Source organism: Dama dama, chromosome 3 (assembly GCF_033118175.1).
Source record: "Dama dama isolate Ldn47 chromosome 3, ASM3311817v1, whole genome shotgun sequence".
NCBI classification, from domain to species: Eukaryota; Metazoa; Chordata; class Mammalia; order Artiodactyla; family Cervidae; genus Dama; species Dama dama.
In genome coordinates, this window is record NC_083683.1 from 48,625,369 (window position 1) to 48,641,374 (window position 16,006).

Below are 16,006 nucleotides of genomic sequence, written 5' to 3' on the forward strand. Positions count from 1 at the left end.
TCCCTCCCCCAGGACCTCAGGGCAGCTGGTGGAGGAGGAGGAACCCATGAATCTCTGAGGCTCCAGAACGGATCTGCCACCCGCTGTGCCCTGCCCCGCCCCGCCCCGCGGACCTGGTTCTCCTCCAACTTCTGGCAGCAGTACCGGTTCCCGGGGTCTTCAGAGATCCTTCGGGCAGGTAGTCGGGGCCAGAGAACAGCCTTGACAGTCACCCAAGGACCCTGAGAAGGCCCAGGGCCTAGGACAGGGACCAGAGGACCTTGGAGGAGGCAGGCTGCGCGGCCAGCCGGGCCCCGGTAGGCCTGTCCCCAACGCAGAGTCTACCCCTCTGGGTCCCGGCCCCCAGCGGGGCCCGGCTCCTCAGGACTGCACAGAGGAGGACTGGGTCAGCTGGCCCCAGCCCATAACCACTATTCTAGGCTCTGTAGACCCGGGACTTTGCACACAGCCCCAGGCTTCACACAGAAATGTGAACGTGGCCTCTGCCGGAGTGGCCCTTCCTAGGCTCTGGGGGCTGGAGTCTGGGAAGGGAGGATGGTTAGGAGGAGCCGGGGAGTTCCTCCTCTCCTGCTCCCTCGGATGACTCTGGAAGCTTCTCCCCACCACGGGGCAGTGAGGCAAAGCCCCCTCTGAGAGCAGGCACGGTAGGCCTCCCATCTGCCCCTGCCAGAGGACTCCCTGCATCCACCATCTCAGTGCCCTGGGGGAGCAGACAGGTGCTCTTGGAGTTCCGTGCTTCCTGATCCAATGGTGCCAAACCCTTCATCTCCCCTCAGAAGCACAGCATGACCCCCCCAGGGCTCCCTCAGTCACCACGCCCCTCCATGAGCCTTCTCTCTTTCTGGGGTCTCTGGGACCCCAGCTGACTCTTGCCCTACATAGGACTAGCTTGGCTGAGGGGAGAGTGGGTGGGAGAGTGGATGGAAGACATGGGGGAGGGGGGGGCTACCCTGGCACAGTCTTCGAGGCTTCTGGGGTTGAGGCCTGGGGCCACGAAGGAAAGTATTTGTGTGTGTGTGTGTGTGTGTGTGTGTGTGTGTGTGCGCGCGAGTGAAAGAGTAAGAGGGGGTGTGTGTGCGTGCAAGCGCGTGTGTCTTCCCCAGGACCACTATACCCTGTGTATGTATGCATGTTTTTGTAAAAAAGAAAAAAAAATGGAAAAAAATCTGAACAATAAATGTTTTATTTGCTTTAAAGGTGCATGTGAAAGGGCCCCCGGGGGATGAGGGGTGGGCAGTGGGCCCACAGCTACACAGCACAGTTTATACCTGATTCGATGTAGAAGAGAAGGGACGGGTTGGGCTGGGAGGCAGCTCCCTCCAGCTCCTTGATCTGTGGCAGCTGCCTTGCAGGAAGAATCTATCCTGAACCCACCCTGGCTGTCTCCGCCTGCCCCACCTCTGGGTAGCAGTGAGGCGGCAGCTCTGGGTCCACAGACAGAGGACCGGTTAAGGGGTAGGGGACAGGGAAGCCTGCAGACCCACTCACTCGGGCTTCCCTAAAGAGTCTCAGTCCCAACTGGGACTGGTAAGTCACGTCAGGTAAGTCTCATCACCTCCTGGGGCCTCTGTTTATCAGCTGAAGGCTCCTGAAATAGACACTGTTGGGTTCCTGCCTGCTCTAATGTACCTTGACTCCTTAAGCATCTACTGAGCCTAGAAGAGAAAATGGTGAGATGACAGGACGGGGCACGCTCACCCATGTGAGGTGCTGGGGCTGCCGGTGCCTGTCTTTACAGTTCCGACACGGCCAGGCTTCTTCAGGCGGCACAAGCAGCAGCCTCATTAGCTAGGATCTGGCCTCAAGTCCTCAAAGCCTGGAGAGCACAAGGAAAGCATGTCCATCCCTTCTGTCCTGGCCTCTTGGGCGACAGGCACTCGGTCCCACCGGCATTGCTGAAGCTGTGCCCCGGGGCATCCTCACCCTGGCTGGGGGTGTGCTGAGGGGGCTGGAGGAGGAGTGCTGGGCTGGGGGTTCCCCCATGGGGAGTCCCTCAAGTGGGACCAGAGGGAGAGAACCTCCTCTGTTACGGAAATGGCTTACTTAATGAGACTACTGGAGAGCCCCCCATCCCCACCCTTCCCACCCACTGCTCCCACAGCCCTCCCCGCAAGAAAGCACTGGAGGCTGGCCGATAGAAATGGCTGCTGTTACTTCTGCTAAAGTGACAGTGACAGAGATAAGGCAGCGCCGAGGGGCGGGGCACGTCGGGCAGGAGAGCGGTGGGCCGTGCACAATGGCAGCCGAGGAAAAGATCGATGGAGCCCCTTCCCTCCCGAGCGCGGTGAGCCCTTGGGCCGGTGTATAGGCAGTAAAGCAGATTTTGTCTTTCGGAAGGGAGATTTTGAAAGATAAAAAGCTCTCATGAAGGGCAGCTGGCAGGGGCGGTGCGGGGTGGGGGTGGGGGGACGGCGCGTCTGGGGGCTGCGGTGAGTCGGGTGCCAGGAGGAGTGCCAGGTGTGAGAGGTGTGAGCGGAAGTGTTGGGCTATAGAAGCCTCATTTGAGAGTTGCTTCTAGCCCAAGCTGTGCTGCCCCCTTCCCTAAAGCCCTTTGGGGGGCAGGAGCACCTCCCCCAAGACCTTGAGTCCGGCCTCATTTGGGGCATCCTGCTCTGATGTACGTGGTGAAGGAGCGATGGCTCTAGCACGATCTTGGAGCCAGCGCTGTGGGAACAGGGTGGGGAGAGGGACGCTGAGCCCCACCCCCAGGTCCCCAGGCCTTGAGACGAGAGCCAATGTCACCCACCCCTGGGACCAGTGAGTTCAACTACCTGACACTTGGGGGACACAAGGATGAGGGTGCTGGGGTGGGGGGTTGAGAAGTCTCTACTAGAGATCCCTTGTTTGACCTGACCTCCCCAGGGTCCCACCGTGCCTGAGGGAGAGGGCCCGGGGCAGCAGAGACCATACGGCCTGCCCCTGGGCCCCGGGCACCGCCAAGGCCCCACTGCCTTCACTCTTGCCCTGGCCTGCTTACAAGGACTGCCCACTGAGTGCTAAGAAAATAGATCCACGTTTTAAAGGTCTAAAGCTGCCCTCCAGCCAGGCTGATGAGCAGCATGGCAGGACCCCTTCCCACAGCACCCAGGGCTCCCCCGAAGGGGACAGGACAGCTTCATGGAGACCACCATCCGGTGTCCTGCTGTGTATTTTCCGCCTCAGTTCTGGGGTTCCCAGGGGGTGTACAAGTCCGCCTGATGTCTGAGAGGCTGAGTCCAGGTCCTGAGGACTGTCGGGGTGCAGAGCTCTCATCCCGTGGGGTCAGAAATCACTGAGGATGCTAATGTCAGCAAAGTCAGCCCGGTAGCGGTGGGCGTAGAGGCTAAGCAGGAAGGCCCACTTGAAGGAAATGAAGCTCCAGACACAAGAGAGGTAGTAGCTGTTGGGGTCTGTGAGGCCTGCAGGGCAGAAGAATCCAACTGTGACTCAAGAGCACCTTGCCCTTGACCCCTTGACCCTTGACCACACCACAAGCCCCAGGCCATTCTTCCCCAGTCTCCAACAGAGGCTGAACTGATCCAGTGGAGAGATTAAGTGTAATAGAGGTTCCGGAGCATTCAGAGTTTGCCAGCAGGAAGCAGTGGGGATGAGGCTAGGTCAGGGCTGGCTAATCAGAGGTCTGTATCATCATCCACTCTGCTATTGTGACACTGACCTTAGACCTCTACCTTCCAATCTGCTTCAGCATCGGAGCGGGCAGAAAGGGCCTTTGGCTACTTGCAGACTGCAGCCACCAGGGGGCGCTCCCATTCCGGGGCTGGGCGGGAGGCTAAAAGGCGCTGCTAACCGCACACTCCTGGGTGCTGACTGCAGCTCACAGTTCCCCCTTCTAACACAGGGGCGGGGGGTCCATTCTCCCCACATTAACAATGAGAAAACGCCGGCACAGGGAAGTTAAGTGATCTGCCCAGTCCTGTGGGCATCAACATTGGACGTAGCAAGGTAACCCTGGGATCTACTGAGCGCCCCACCCGGCGGCCCGCCCACACTCTTCCCGCCCGGGCGGCAGCCCTTACTCTGGTGTCCAGTGATGGCCAGCACCAGGAAGGTGCAGAACGAGGCGACGGAGACGGCCGAGAAGAGCACGCCCACGAAGAAGAAGCCGCGCAGCCCCTTGAGCCACGTCCTCCAGTAATCCTGCATGTACATCACGTGCGTCACCAGCACCCACAGCGCCAGCACACCTGCCGGGGAGAGAGCGAAGGAGACTCAGGCAGGGGCCCTTTCGTCCTCACCTGCCGACCCCCAGGGCCCTGCGGGCCCCCAGGCCAGACTGTTCTCACAAGAAAACAGTAAGGTAGTACGGGCCTTTTCTCCGTCCCTGTTGAGTTGAGTTTGCTGGAGTCCACAGTGGCCTGTGATGTAAAGAGGACATGAATGCAAAAGCAGCTGAGGGATTTTGGCTGCCTTCCAGTAAGCCAGACATTAAAGAGATTTGCAAAAATATGAAACCATGTCGTTCTTCTCCTTAGTTTTTTGTTTTGGAAAACCTGAGTATTTCTTACCAAAAATATGTTACTTATCACAATGTTATTTTTAGTATAATAGGTTAAAATGGTTAAGAATTTTTAATTCCTCAGTATTAATTTCTAATACAGCACATCTTGATAGATATAACCCACATCAACAACATTTCCTTGGGGTTTCCCCACATTTTAAGAGCATAAAGGGGTCCTGAAGTCAGAAAGTTTGAGGACCACTGCAGTCCAACCTGCCTTCCAAGGACTGCCTACTACCCAACCTCGGGGCCACAGATGTGGGGGCATTGCTCCCACCCTGGTGCTGCTCCTGGGCTTCCCAGGCGGCTCAGCAGTAAAGAATCTGCCTGCGATGTAGGAGACACAGGTTTGATCCCTGGGTCGAGAAGATCCCCTGGAGAAGGGAATGGCAACCTACTTCAGTATCCTTGCCTGGAGAATCCCATGGATAGAGGAGCTTGGTGGGCTAAAGTCCATAAGGTCACAAAGAGTCAGACATGACTGAGTGACTAGCACTTCTTCTGATGCTCCTGCTCCCCCACCTTCAGAGGCCACCACCACCACATTGAAAGGCTAATGGTGTGGGCAGTGGGGCTCTTCCCCACTCCATGTACTGGTTTTATGGGATGGGGAGGCCCAGTGGTAAAACCCCCAGGACCACCCAATGCCCAAGTGGCCGCCTTCTTGCTCTTGGCCAGACTCCGTTTTATTTATTTATTCAGCTTGCCATGTGGCATTCAGGCTGTAGTTCCCTGACCAGGGATCAGTCCATGCCCCCAGCAGTGGAAGCACAGAGTCTTGATCACTGGACTGCCAGGGAAGTCCCCTGCTAGACTCCACTTCCTAAGTTGTTTGCTGAAAGGGCAGGCCAGTTGCCCGCAGCTGGTCCTAGGTTTGCCCTCTGGGCCTGGCCGGGCTCTTCCCCTCCAATGCCAGCTGCCAGTCAGCCAATACAATGAGTGCCCTCTGTGCCAGGCGCTGCCTGCCACCGCAGCCCAAAGACAGAAGCAAATGTTAATTCCATTGGCAAGGGTCTGGGGCAGAGCTGCAGGGTCCCGACAAGGGAGGAATGAGGAATGAGGCAGAGTCAGCGGTGTGGAGGCTGCTGTATCCTGAGAGTCAGGAGGCCTTTCAGAAAGTGAGGCGCACACGGGAGGAGCCCGTGCAGAGGAGCACTGGGAGGCTGGGGAAAGCAGTGGTCAGCTCTGGCAGGGGAGAGAGGGAGGGGAAGCAGATACGGAGATCGGGGTGGGACAGTGCTTTGACTGAATCTACGATATCTAAGGGAGTTCACTAAATTGTCTATCCCTTTTTACGTGCCTGAAATATTTCATAATTTTTTTTTAAGTTGGGGGAAAATAAGAAGGTGGGGGTGGGGGGGAGTCATCACAGATCTCTATTCTGCTTACCACCTCAGAAGCTGTCACAATTCAGGCACCCTGGCAAGGGACAGAGAACCACAAGACTGCCAGCCAGGAAGCCTGGGCTTGGCACTGTGGGGCTCTCGTGACTCTCAGAGCCTCCACATCTGAAAGCAGGGACGCTCGAAGGTCCCACCAACCTGGGAACTGGGTGACCCAAGGCTCCCCGTGAGTGAGGACTCAGCTCCGCCAACACCTGCGGCTTCCTCTCCCATGATGTTCGACCCACGTTCTCCCAGCTCAGCCCCCGCTCAACCCCCACCTCCCTCAGGGGTTAGGGGCCTGGAATGCGGCCTTAGAGCCAGGTCAAGCCAGGACAAGCATGTCCTCATCCCTGCCTAGGCAGGAAGCGGGTCCAGGCCGGAGATGGACAAAATACCAACCCCCCGGCTTCTGCGTATGTCTTCCACAATCTGAATGGATGCGGTGCTAGTCACCCTTCCCAGAAGTCTTTCCCAATCATCTCACGTGCATCCTAAGTGTTCACTGGGGGAGCTGTCTGGTCTCTTAAAGGGCCCTAGGAAGGAAGGGTATTGTCACCATGTACATCCAAGGGGCCGTCAGATGGGCACCTCTGTGGCAGCTCCACTTGCCCTCTGTCACCTCACTGTGCCAGGGAGGGGCTGAAATAGATGGCTCTCTGATGTTTCACACTCAAAGATTCTGGAAGCCAGCTTAAGGGAAAAATAAGGAGGTCAGAGCGATTCCCCTGTGACTCAGCAATTTCTGGGTTAGGAAACTGAAATAAGGGCCTATGAGATGCCTTCTCTTAGTCCACTAGCTGCGCTCCAGCAGTGCCTCCCAAACACCCATGTATCCACCCTCACATCCACCCATGTAGCAAAAAGGGCTGAGCAGGAGGAAGAGGAAGACGACCATTCGGGGTGTTCCAGATCCCAGCTCTCCGTTAATAAGCAGGCACAACCTGCCCCCGCTGCTCACTTCCCCTGCTCATAGGCCTGGCCTCCAGATAAACACCAGCCACATCTGGAAGCAGGCCCATCCCCACTCACCCTGGTTCCTGCCTCTGCCCTTCTACCTGTAGAAGAGGGACCGCCCCTAACTCCACCCAGGTGGTCAGTGAGCCAGCCAGAGCCCCCGGGGTCCCTCCCACGCCTCAGCCCTGCTCCCTTCCCTGGGACACTCTCGACTGCAGGAAGCCTGGTCTGCACGGCTCTCTTGGGGCAGAGCGGATAGTTTCCCCGGCCCACCTAGCTGCGTGTCCATGCCAGACCTCACTCCTTGCTCCAGCCCACCTGCCTCAAGGAGCAGGGCCCTGCTTGGCCCGGGGCAACAAAGGCACACAGCTGGTCAGTGAAAGAACCCCCAGTGGCTGGGTTGGGGTGAGGAGCTAGGAGGAGCCCAGGGGGGCCCACAGGGAAATGCAGACAGTGAGTCACTGAACCCGGGGCCCACTCTGTTCCCACAGCCCTCCCCCCACCCCTGCTTGTCTTACTCACAGCTCACGGGAAGAACCCAGAGCCCGCTAGACACCCCGCCAAGCTTTCCAATCTTACTCTCTATTTTGGTCTACTAGACCTAGAGTCGGTCTTCTTCCCAAGGGTTCCCAAGCAAAACCATTTCTCCAGCCTCTCCTCCAAGCTACTTCTTCCCAGACACCCACCAGGATCGGGGAGAGTGGGTCTCCACCCAGACACATTTTCCCAGGGGCTCCAGGAAAGCAACAGCCCCCAGCGGCCCCGCCTGGCACACAGGGGAAGGAGTACGCTGGGGCTGCCCTCTGGTGACTCGGCAGTTTCTGAAAATGCCAAGTCAGAAGTGGGGTGCTCACAAATCTGCTGATGATTCACCCCCAAAAGAGGAAGAGGCTGACTGGCTGCAGACGCACTCAGCACCCACTCACGTGGCGCGGGTGTGTGGCCCTCACCGCCGCTCCCCCACCTGCCACGCTGCTACCACGAGGGCCACAACCATGGCCGCCACTACCACCATCGCCGGGCATCTTTGGTGCTGCGACGGCTGTCAGGGAGGTGCCAGGACCCTGCCCCAGCGGTTGCTGCCCTCACACCTCTCCCCACGGGCAACTCCATAGCTGGCCCGTCTCGGAGCCTAAGGGATGTTTTCAGGGAGGGAGAGAAGGCAGGACTGGGTCAGAGGGAAACCCTGGGACTCCCCAAGGCTGCCCCTCAACAGGAAGCTGCAAGATGGGTGATTCAGGGAGAGGACAGGCAGCTGTTACATTCTAGACCTGAATGGAGGCCTCACACAACACGTCTGTCGGCAGCATCTCCTCCCATTCCCTAACAGAAGAGGGAACCAAGCCCCAGGAGGCATCGATATGCCTACGGTCACACGGCTCCGTGGGGCTCACTCCATCAGGTCAGACTCCACACACCCAGCTCGGCTTCCGGGGTGGCCCTTCCTCCTCACCCTCAATCAGCCCCCTCCGGTCAGGTCTCTTCAGGGCAACCCCCGGGCCTCGCCTGAGGAGTCACACCGCCATCCAGAGGGGAAAGCAGCAGGGCTAACGGACATGGGAACACACTGCAAGGACCAGAGAAGCAGGAGGAACATGGCAGGCGGGGGGAGAGGGGCGTGCGGACGGGAAAGAAGCCAGGGGTCTGTAGATAACTGAGCAGAGGGGGGCAGGCTGGTTCCCCAGGAGGACAGGAACCCACAGGTGGGGAATCCAGGCAGGCATGAGGAGCAGCCCAGCCGGGCACCCGCTCACCCTTCCTTGGAGACCCCCAGTGCTGGGCTTGGCATTGCTCAGGCTGCGGTAACCTAGGCCCCTCTTACAAGGCAGAAACCCCACCTCCGTTCCTCCTCTATCGGGAGAGTAGTCAGTAAGCTTCAGGGCAATGAGCAAATCTAGTTATTTTTAGTTAGTCCATTTAGGGCTCTTTTGGCAGAGTTTAGTTACCAATAAGCTCATCCTAATGTAGAAGCATTATCCTCACATGTACTTTTTTTCCAGAGTGCTTTCCCACACATATTATTTCATGGAGCTGTGTAACCCTGGGTAAGCTATTTATTTACACTAAGCCTCAGTTTAAGCCTGACCTGTAAAACGGACACAGGAATAATGCCTAACTAATTAAGGATTCAGTGAGATGACAGAAGCAGTTTGCTTAACAGGGTGCCTGACACATAGAAAGCGTTTAAAAAATAAAAAAGTGAGCAAGTAGAAAAAAATATGTTTCGTCTTCTCACCAACTCTACAACACAGAGAGGTTAACATCATGCCCGAAGATGCAGAGCGAGCACGGAGCATTGGTAGGCACGGGACCTCCACCAGCGCGCGGGCGTTCTCAACACCAGTGCTAGCCTCCTCTGCCCTGCTGGAGGCACAGAAAGGGAGGCTGGCGGGGTTGAACCGATCTTGGCCCAGCAGCCACAGCAGAAGGGTGGTACAGAGACACCGACGTGGTGGAAAGAAAACGTCAGCTCCCCCCAGACCCCTAGCGCGGTCCTGAGTCCCCGCTGAGGACTCTGCCGGGGCTGGGCTCCACCCTGGAAGGAGGCAGCCGGGCTTCCCCGGGAAACCCAGCCCTCCTTTCCACTGACTCCTTCTCCGCGCTCACCCAGCCTCCAGGGAAGGGGCGCGGATCCCCCAGAACAACAAGTGCGTGTGTGTTTGGGTGTCTTCACGCCTGGCCGCCCATAGGAGGTGGTGAGGGCAGCGGGCGCGCAGGGGCGCTGTCACCGAGGCACAGGGTGGAGAGTGGACGGGCTCACCCGGGGGCCGCGGGGCTGGTGAAAACTGCAGAGGCGGGACATCGGGGCCCCGGGCCTGGGGCGGGCATCGGGTCCCCGAGGCCCCCGAGGGATGCCCAGGAGCCCGGGCCCACGCGGGGCCTGCTCTGCCCACGGACGTTCTTGGATAAACACGCCACCCACTCCCCGGGGAAGCGCCGCCCGGGAGGAGCTTCCCGGAGCAGCCGCCGGCGCCTCCCCGCAGCCGGGAGCCCGAGCCGCGGGAGCCGGACCCCAGCGCCCCCCCCCGCGCCCCGGGGTACCTGCGAGCCCCCCCATGGCCGCGGTGCCCGGCTGTCTGTAGACCACCGTCCAGACGAGGAAGATGGAGAAGCCGGCCACGGAGCTGACACCCGAGTAGGCGGCGCGAAGGCCGAGCTGCAGGCGGGACGGGGCCATGGGGCTGCGGGCTGCGAACGCCGGGCGCGGAGGGCGAGCGCGGCCGCTGGTCACAGGTGCAGGGCCCGGAGCCGGAGCGGGGAGCCGGGAGCCGAGCCGGAGCCGCCGGCCGCCCGCGCTCCGCCCCCGGCCCGCCCCCTGCGCCGCCGGCACAGCGCCCTCCCCGGCCGGAGGCCGCCCGCGCCCGGAACCACCGCGGCTAGCGCGGCCTGAGCTTGCCTGCAGTCTGCGGCCCGGATCTCTTGGGGATGCCGCCTAAAAGGGCAGGTTCCGGGGCCCGTCGTCCGAGCTACCGTATCAGGATATTTAGGCCTCGGCGGGGCCCGGAAACACTGAGCTCTACAAACCAGCCGCGGTGTTTGCTTTTAAAATTTATCACGTTCCCGTTTAAAATTTAAGATGTAAATTTCTCTTTAAAAATCAATTATAAAAAATATAGGAAATTATAATTATAAAAAGATATAGGAAATTACACAGCGAATATGATTGCTTTCGCGCCTATTCATCCATCAGGTTCCCTCCTCAGGCGTTAAGCAAGTCTCAGCAGATGCTTCTCTTGGAACCCTTCTCGTCTTCTGACCTCAGACTCCCTCCCTTCAAGGACAGCTCCTTTCTTTTATCTCCACAAGCGTACCTCTCCCACCCCAAATCTACCCGAACGCCACTTCCATCAGAGTCAGACAAAGCCAAGGAAGAGACTGGAATCTGTAGCAGGTGTATCCTGAGCTTTGGCTGCGGGTCCAGCGCCATGCTGGGAGCCCGCAGAGAAGATAAAAATGTAGCACACGGAGCCCTCGAACACTTAAAATATAGTGGAGGAGTCTCATCGCATACTGGCACCAAGAAAGTATCCAATATACCTTGTATTTTTATTTTATTTTATTTTATTTTATTTTATTTATTTTTTCCCCCAATATACCTTGTATTTATTTCTTTTCCCTGCTGTAGCAAATTACCACAGATCTAGTGGCTTCAAACAACATACATTTACTATCTCGTAGTTCTGTAGGTCAGGTGTCCAAAAATGGAACTCAGAGGGCTAAAATCTAGGGGAGAGCAGGGCAGCCTTCCTTTTGGAGGCATGAGGGGAAAAGCTGTTTCCTTGCATTTTTAAGCTTCTAGAGCTGCCCACATCCCTTGACTCCTGAGTGTCTTCAAAGCCAACTCCTTCATCTTCAAAGCCAACAATCACACCACCCCGACCTCTGCTTCTGTCATTACATCATCTTTTCTCTCTCACTAACTCTGCTGCCTCCTTCTTTTCCCTTATAAGGACCCTTGTGATTAAGAACCTGGATAATCCAAAGTAATTTCCCCATTAAAATCCTTAACTTAATCACACCAGCAAAATCCCTTTGGCATGTGAAGTAATAAATTCACAAATTCTGGGGATCAGGACACTGACATCTTGGTGGCCCATTATTCAGCTATCACATCTCTCTGGAATGTCATCTCCATGAACAGCAACTGTGCCTCTTTTATTCACACCAACACATAAAACAGTTTCCGGCACATCAAATCCCCTTGGTAAACATTTGTTGAATGGATGAATGTGAGTGAATGAAGGTAAGAATTAAATAACAATAAAGGAGATCATATACAAGAAATCTAGTTAGGACATGATTAGTTGCCAAGTGAATGATGTAAACCACATTTGCCTCACTTTTTTTTTTTGGCTGCACTGGATCTTCATTGCTTTTGCACAGACTTTCTCTAGTTGCAGCAAGTGGGGGCTACTCTTCCTTGGGGTGCAGGGGCTTCTCACTGCGGTGGCTTCTCTTGTGGAGCACAAGAGAAGAAGGCTCTAGCGTGCCAGCTCAGTAGTTGTGGCCGGGGCTTAGTTGCTCTGAGGCATGTGCGGTCTTCCTGAGACCAGGGATCTAACCTGAGTCACCTGCATTGACAGGCAGATTCTTATCCTCTAAGCTACAAGGGAAGTATTTGCTTCACTTCTGAATAGTCTGGGGGAGCTTCTTTAAAAAAAAAAAAAAAAAAAGACCCCAGAATCCACCCCTGCCTTATTAAGTTTGAATCTTGGAAGTATATATATTTTTTTAAATGAGAAGCGATTTTAATTTGGTGATCTCGGTATCCAGCCCTCCTTTGGGAGCTACTGATGGAGGGAGTTACTGCTGGCTGTTCCAAGGAGGGAGCAGGCCCTGTGGTCCAGAGTGCACTGCCGTGGAATGACTTCAGAACTGGCCTGCGGGGTTACACTCCACGCAGTGGGAGCAGCCTGGGTGATAGCCCAGAAGGAAGAAATAACGTGGCAGGTTTGGGAAATTGTAAGTAGTTTGTGGTCTGTGGGTGGTGTAAAGGGTTTTGAGGTTGGAATTATTCTGAATGAAAATGGCCTTGCTTGCTCTTCTTAGAAGGTTTCCCCCTCTCTGTGGAGCCAGGGGAGGGAAGTAACAGTTCTGTGTTTAAGACATGTGGCCAGGGTAATAGTGTGAGGGTGAATTTCCTTTGAAAAGACCAGAAAGCAGAGAGGCCATTCAAATCCTTCATCTCCCTATGCTTTAGTTGTCCCCTCTGTAAAATGGAGACAGCTGTGTTGTTTGCTTCAAAGTATTTTGTGAGGAGTCAGTGCTTAGAATAGTGACTAGTATGCAGTAGGTGCTTCGTAAACGTCAGTGAGTATGGTTAGTAGCAGTGGAAAGGCTGTGAGGGCAAGAGATGATGAGGGGAGAATGGAAGGTGGTTCGGGCTGAGTCAGCGAGAATGGGGAAGAGGGAACTGATTCAAGAAATATTTATGCTATTTGAACCTTAAGGTCAGGTAGCAATTAACTAGCTGGGCAGATAGAAAGGAGGAGAGCAAAAATATTTATGAATGCACATGTCAGGACTATTGGAGAGGAGTGAACAAACTTGTTACACTGGAGAGTGAGGTTGTGCAAGAAAATAACGAGAGATAATTATGTAACAGTAGCTTGGGCCCAGGATATAACACAAGACAATTAAGAGCAGGCTGAAACTTTGGCTTAACTGTGAAAGCAATAAGGAGCTGTTGAAGAATTTCATGCTCAGATGTGGTTACCACTTACTATGTCACATGAGTAGGTTTCCCCTAACTCAGGAGAACTTTCTGCCCAGAAGAAAATAATTTTCTATATCTGCCCTCTCTGCAATGGTAGCTACTGGTCACATGTGGCTGTTGATTATTTGATATGTACCTAATATGACTGAAGAACTAAGTTTTTAATTGATTTTAATCTAAATGGCTACACATGGCTTGTTGTTGTTCAGTTGCTCAGTTGTGTCTAACTCTTTGTGACCCCATGGATTGCAGCACACCAGGCTTCCCTGTCCTTTACTATCTTCCTGGAGTTTGCTCAAACTCATGTCCCTTCAGTCGGTGATGCCATCCAACCATCTCATCCCCCCCGTCACTCCCTTCTCCTCCTGCCCTCAATCTTTCCCAGCAACAGGGTCTTTCCAATGAGTCAGCTCTTCATATCAGATGGCCAAAGTATTGGAGCTTCAGCATCAGTCCTTCCAATGAATATTTAGGTTTGATTTCCTTTAGGATAGACTGGATTGATCTCCTTGCAGTCCAAGGGACTCCCAAGAGTCTTCTCCAGCACCACAATTCAAAGGCATCAGTTCTTTGGTGCTCAGTCTTCTTTACGGTCCAACTCTCACATCCATACATAACAACTGGAAAAACCATAGCTTTGACTATGCAGCTTTTTAATATGCTGTCTAGGTTTAATATACTGTCTAGGTTTGTCATAGCTTTTCTTTCAAGGACCAAGCATCTTTTAATTTCGTGGCTGCAGTTACCATCTGAAGTGATTTGGGAGCCCAAAAAATAAAATCTGCCACTGTTTCCACTTTTCCTTTGCCATGAAGGGATGGGACCAGATGCCTAGTGGCTAGTGGCTACACATGGCTAGTGGCTGCCATATTAGACAGCACATTAGACAGTACAGGAACCTCTCAGAATCTCTGCTGCTCTATCTGCAGGGTGGGAATGATGTGTAATCAGCTTGTTACAGCAACTGAGAAATATTGAGATGCCGAAGTTAAAGCACTCAGCGCAGTAATCTGAAAAATTATTATTGCCATTTAAAAAATTCTTGTTATTGTTATTACTGAACATGGATAGCACAACAAAAACCATGTCTTAGAAAAGATTATTTAGACTTTAGTATCCAAGTTAGATTTGATGGGAAAAGAAAATTGTAGAGGGGAAAGCATTCACAATGCTATTTTAACGATATGATGTGGGATAAAGATCTTATCTGGGGACTTTCCTGGTGGTCATTTAGACTCTGAGCTCCCAATGTAGGGGGCCTGGGTTTGATCCCTGATCAGGGAACTAGATCCTGTATGCCACAATTAAAAGATCCTGCACACCGCAACAAAGATCCTATATCCACAACTAAGACCTGGAGCAGCCAAATTTAAAAAAAAAAAAAAAGATCTTACCTGGAGAAGCCAGGAGAAAGGAAAATCATGAGAGGATTATGAAGCTGCAAAGCACACAGGTGTGCATCACACATGCTCTTCTCCCCACATCAGCTTCCTTTCCAAGGGGCTTTCAGAGAGCGAGCTCTCATTGCAAACCTAACCCAAGAAAACACCACTCCCCTCACCCAACATCCCTAAGAGAGGCAGCCACTCTCCCTGCCTGTGGCAGAGACCAGCAGTGCTTACCAAGAGCATCTCTTTTTCTGACCCATGACCTACTGAATTGGAACTTTGAACACTTCCCAGCTTCCTTGCAGTTAAGTTCATGCTATCAGAGATGGTTCTGAGCATTGGAATCAAAGCAGAAGCAATGTGCCCCATTTCCAGGCTGGACCCGTACAGTCTCCTGTGCACCATGCATTCCCTCCTCCCATTCTGTGATGATTTTAGAAGCCACATGTTGAAGACAGCTGTGCCACATGATAGAAAGAGCCTGGGACCCTTAAATGAATGAATGAACAGAACTACCCACTCCATTCCCCCAGACCCTCCCTGGACTGTGAATGAAAAACACTTTTTTGTGTGTGTGCACTAAGTCACTGAGATTTCGGGCTTGTTACAATTAACCTCATTATCCTAATTTACCTTCCCTCATTCCATTTCAGGTCATGTAAACATCTCTTACATGGATAACCTCTGATGTCACTTTTAAATTGGACCACATCAATATTAAGACAGACTCCTAACTCCCACCCACGGGGCATCTTGTCTCCTAAGACATTTCTTTCTCACTCCTCCTAAGCAGGCACATTCCAGACATAGATCTCCTCCCACAATGCCGACTCACTGGAAAAGACCCTGATGCTGAGAAAGATTGAGGGCAGGAAGAGAAGAGGGTGACAGAGGATGAGATGGTTGGATGGCATCATTGACTTGATGGACACGAATTTGAGTAAACTCCGGGAGGCAGTAAAGGATAGGGGAGCCTGGCATGCTGCAGTCTACGGGGTAGCAAAGAGCTGGACATGATTGAATGATTGAACTACAATGGCACAATGCTATGAGCTATACGCCAGTTGATTGAGTTTATTGGATGTGTCGGGGCTTCCTCCTCGCTGCTTCTTAATCCCCACACAGAGGGAACTCTGATATCCTTTGGGATATATCCTTATTCACTATGGCTTCACCCCATGTCCAATTCATTAGCAAGCACAGTTGGGTCTGCCCTCTCTTTCCTCTCTGTCCCCATGCTTAGGCGGAGCACCATCGTCAATACCTGCCCTTCTGCAGCAGCTCCCTAACCCGTCTTCCTTCCTCTGCTCCTTCTTGCCCCTCCAATCCACTCTGCAGCCAGCAGCTGGAATGGTCTTTTAGAGACAGCAACCAGAATACAGCTCTCCCCTGCTTAAATTCCTCAATATTTTCCATAGCAATTCGGGTAAGCAAATCAGAGCCTTGCCGACTCCAACCAGTCTCACCTCTGCCCATTTCGGTTCAGGTACGCTGGCCTTCTTTCTGTTTCTTGAATGTGCCGAGGTTGTTCCTGCTCTGGGGTGTTAGTAACTTTGTGTCTAGA

General features: G+C 54.0%; 2 protein-coding genes across 6 annotated transcripts in view; one reads left to right on the forward strand and one right to left on the reverse strand.

Moving 5' to 3' along the window:
• Nucleotides 1-1,196, forward strand: part of HDAC7 (histone deacetylase 7) — a 36,487-nt gene extending 35,291 nt beyond the window's left edge. For all 5 annotated transcript variants that reach the window (XM_061129226.1, XM_061129229.1, XM_061129228.1 and 2 more), the window contains one exon: nt 13-1,196. In XM_061129226.1, the coding sequence (XP_060985209.1) occupies nt 13-58 (46 nt within the window). In that variant the 3' untranslated portion in view covers nt 59-1,196. The remainder of the gene's footprint in view (nt 1-12) is intronic.
• SLC48A1 (solute carrier family 48 member 1) lies at nt 1,168-10,105 on the reverse strand. Its single transcript, XM_061129231.1, has 3 exons — nt 9,880-10,105; nt 4,017-4,184; nt 1,168-3,398 (listed from the first exon to the last, which is right to left on the reverse strand). The coding sequence occupies exons 1-3, from the start codon at nt 10,013-10,015 to the stop codon at nt 3,262-3,264; spliced, it is 441 nt and encodes a 146-aa protein (XP_060985214.1). The 5' UTR covers nt 10,016-10,105; the 3' UTR covers nt 1,168-3,261.
• Between the last annotated feature and the right edge of the window lie 5,901 nt (nt 10,106-16,006).

Coding starts and splice junctions, on each gene's coding strand:
- SLC48A1 (XM_061129231.1), bottom strand. CDS start 10,015: ATGGCCCCGTCCCGCCTGCAGCTCGGCCTTCGCGCCGCCTACTCGGGT. Junction 4,185..9,879: donor GGCCATGGGGGGGCTCGCAG/GTACCCCGGGGC, acceptor TCTCCCCGGCAG/GTGTGCTGGCGCTGTGGGTG. Junction 3,399..4,016: donor GGCCATCACTGGACACCAGA/GTAAGGGCTGCC, acceptor TCTGCCCTGCAG/GCCTCACAGACCCCAACAGC.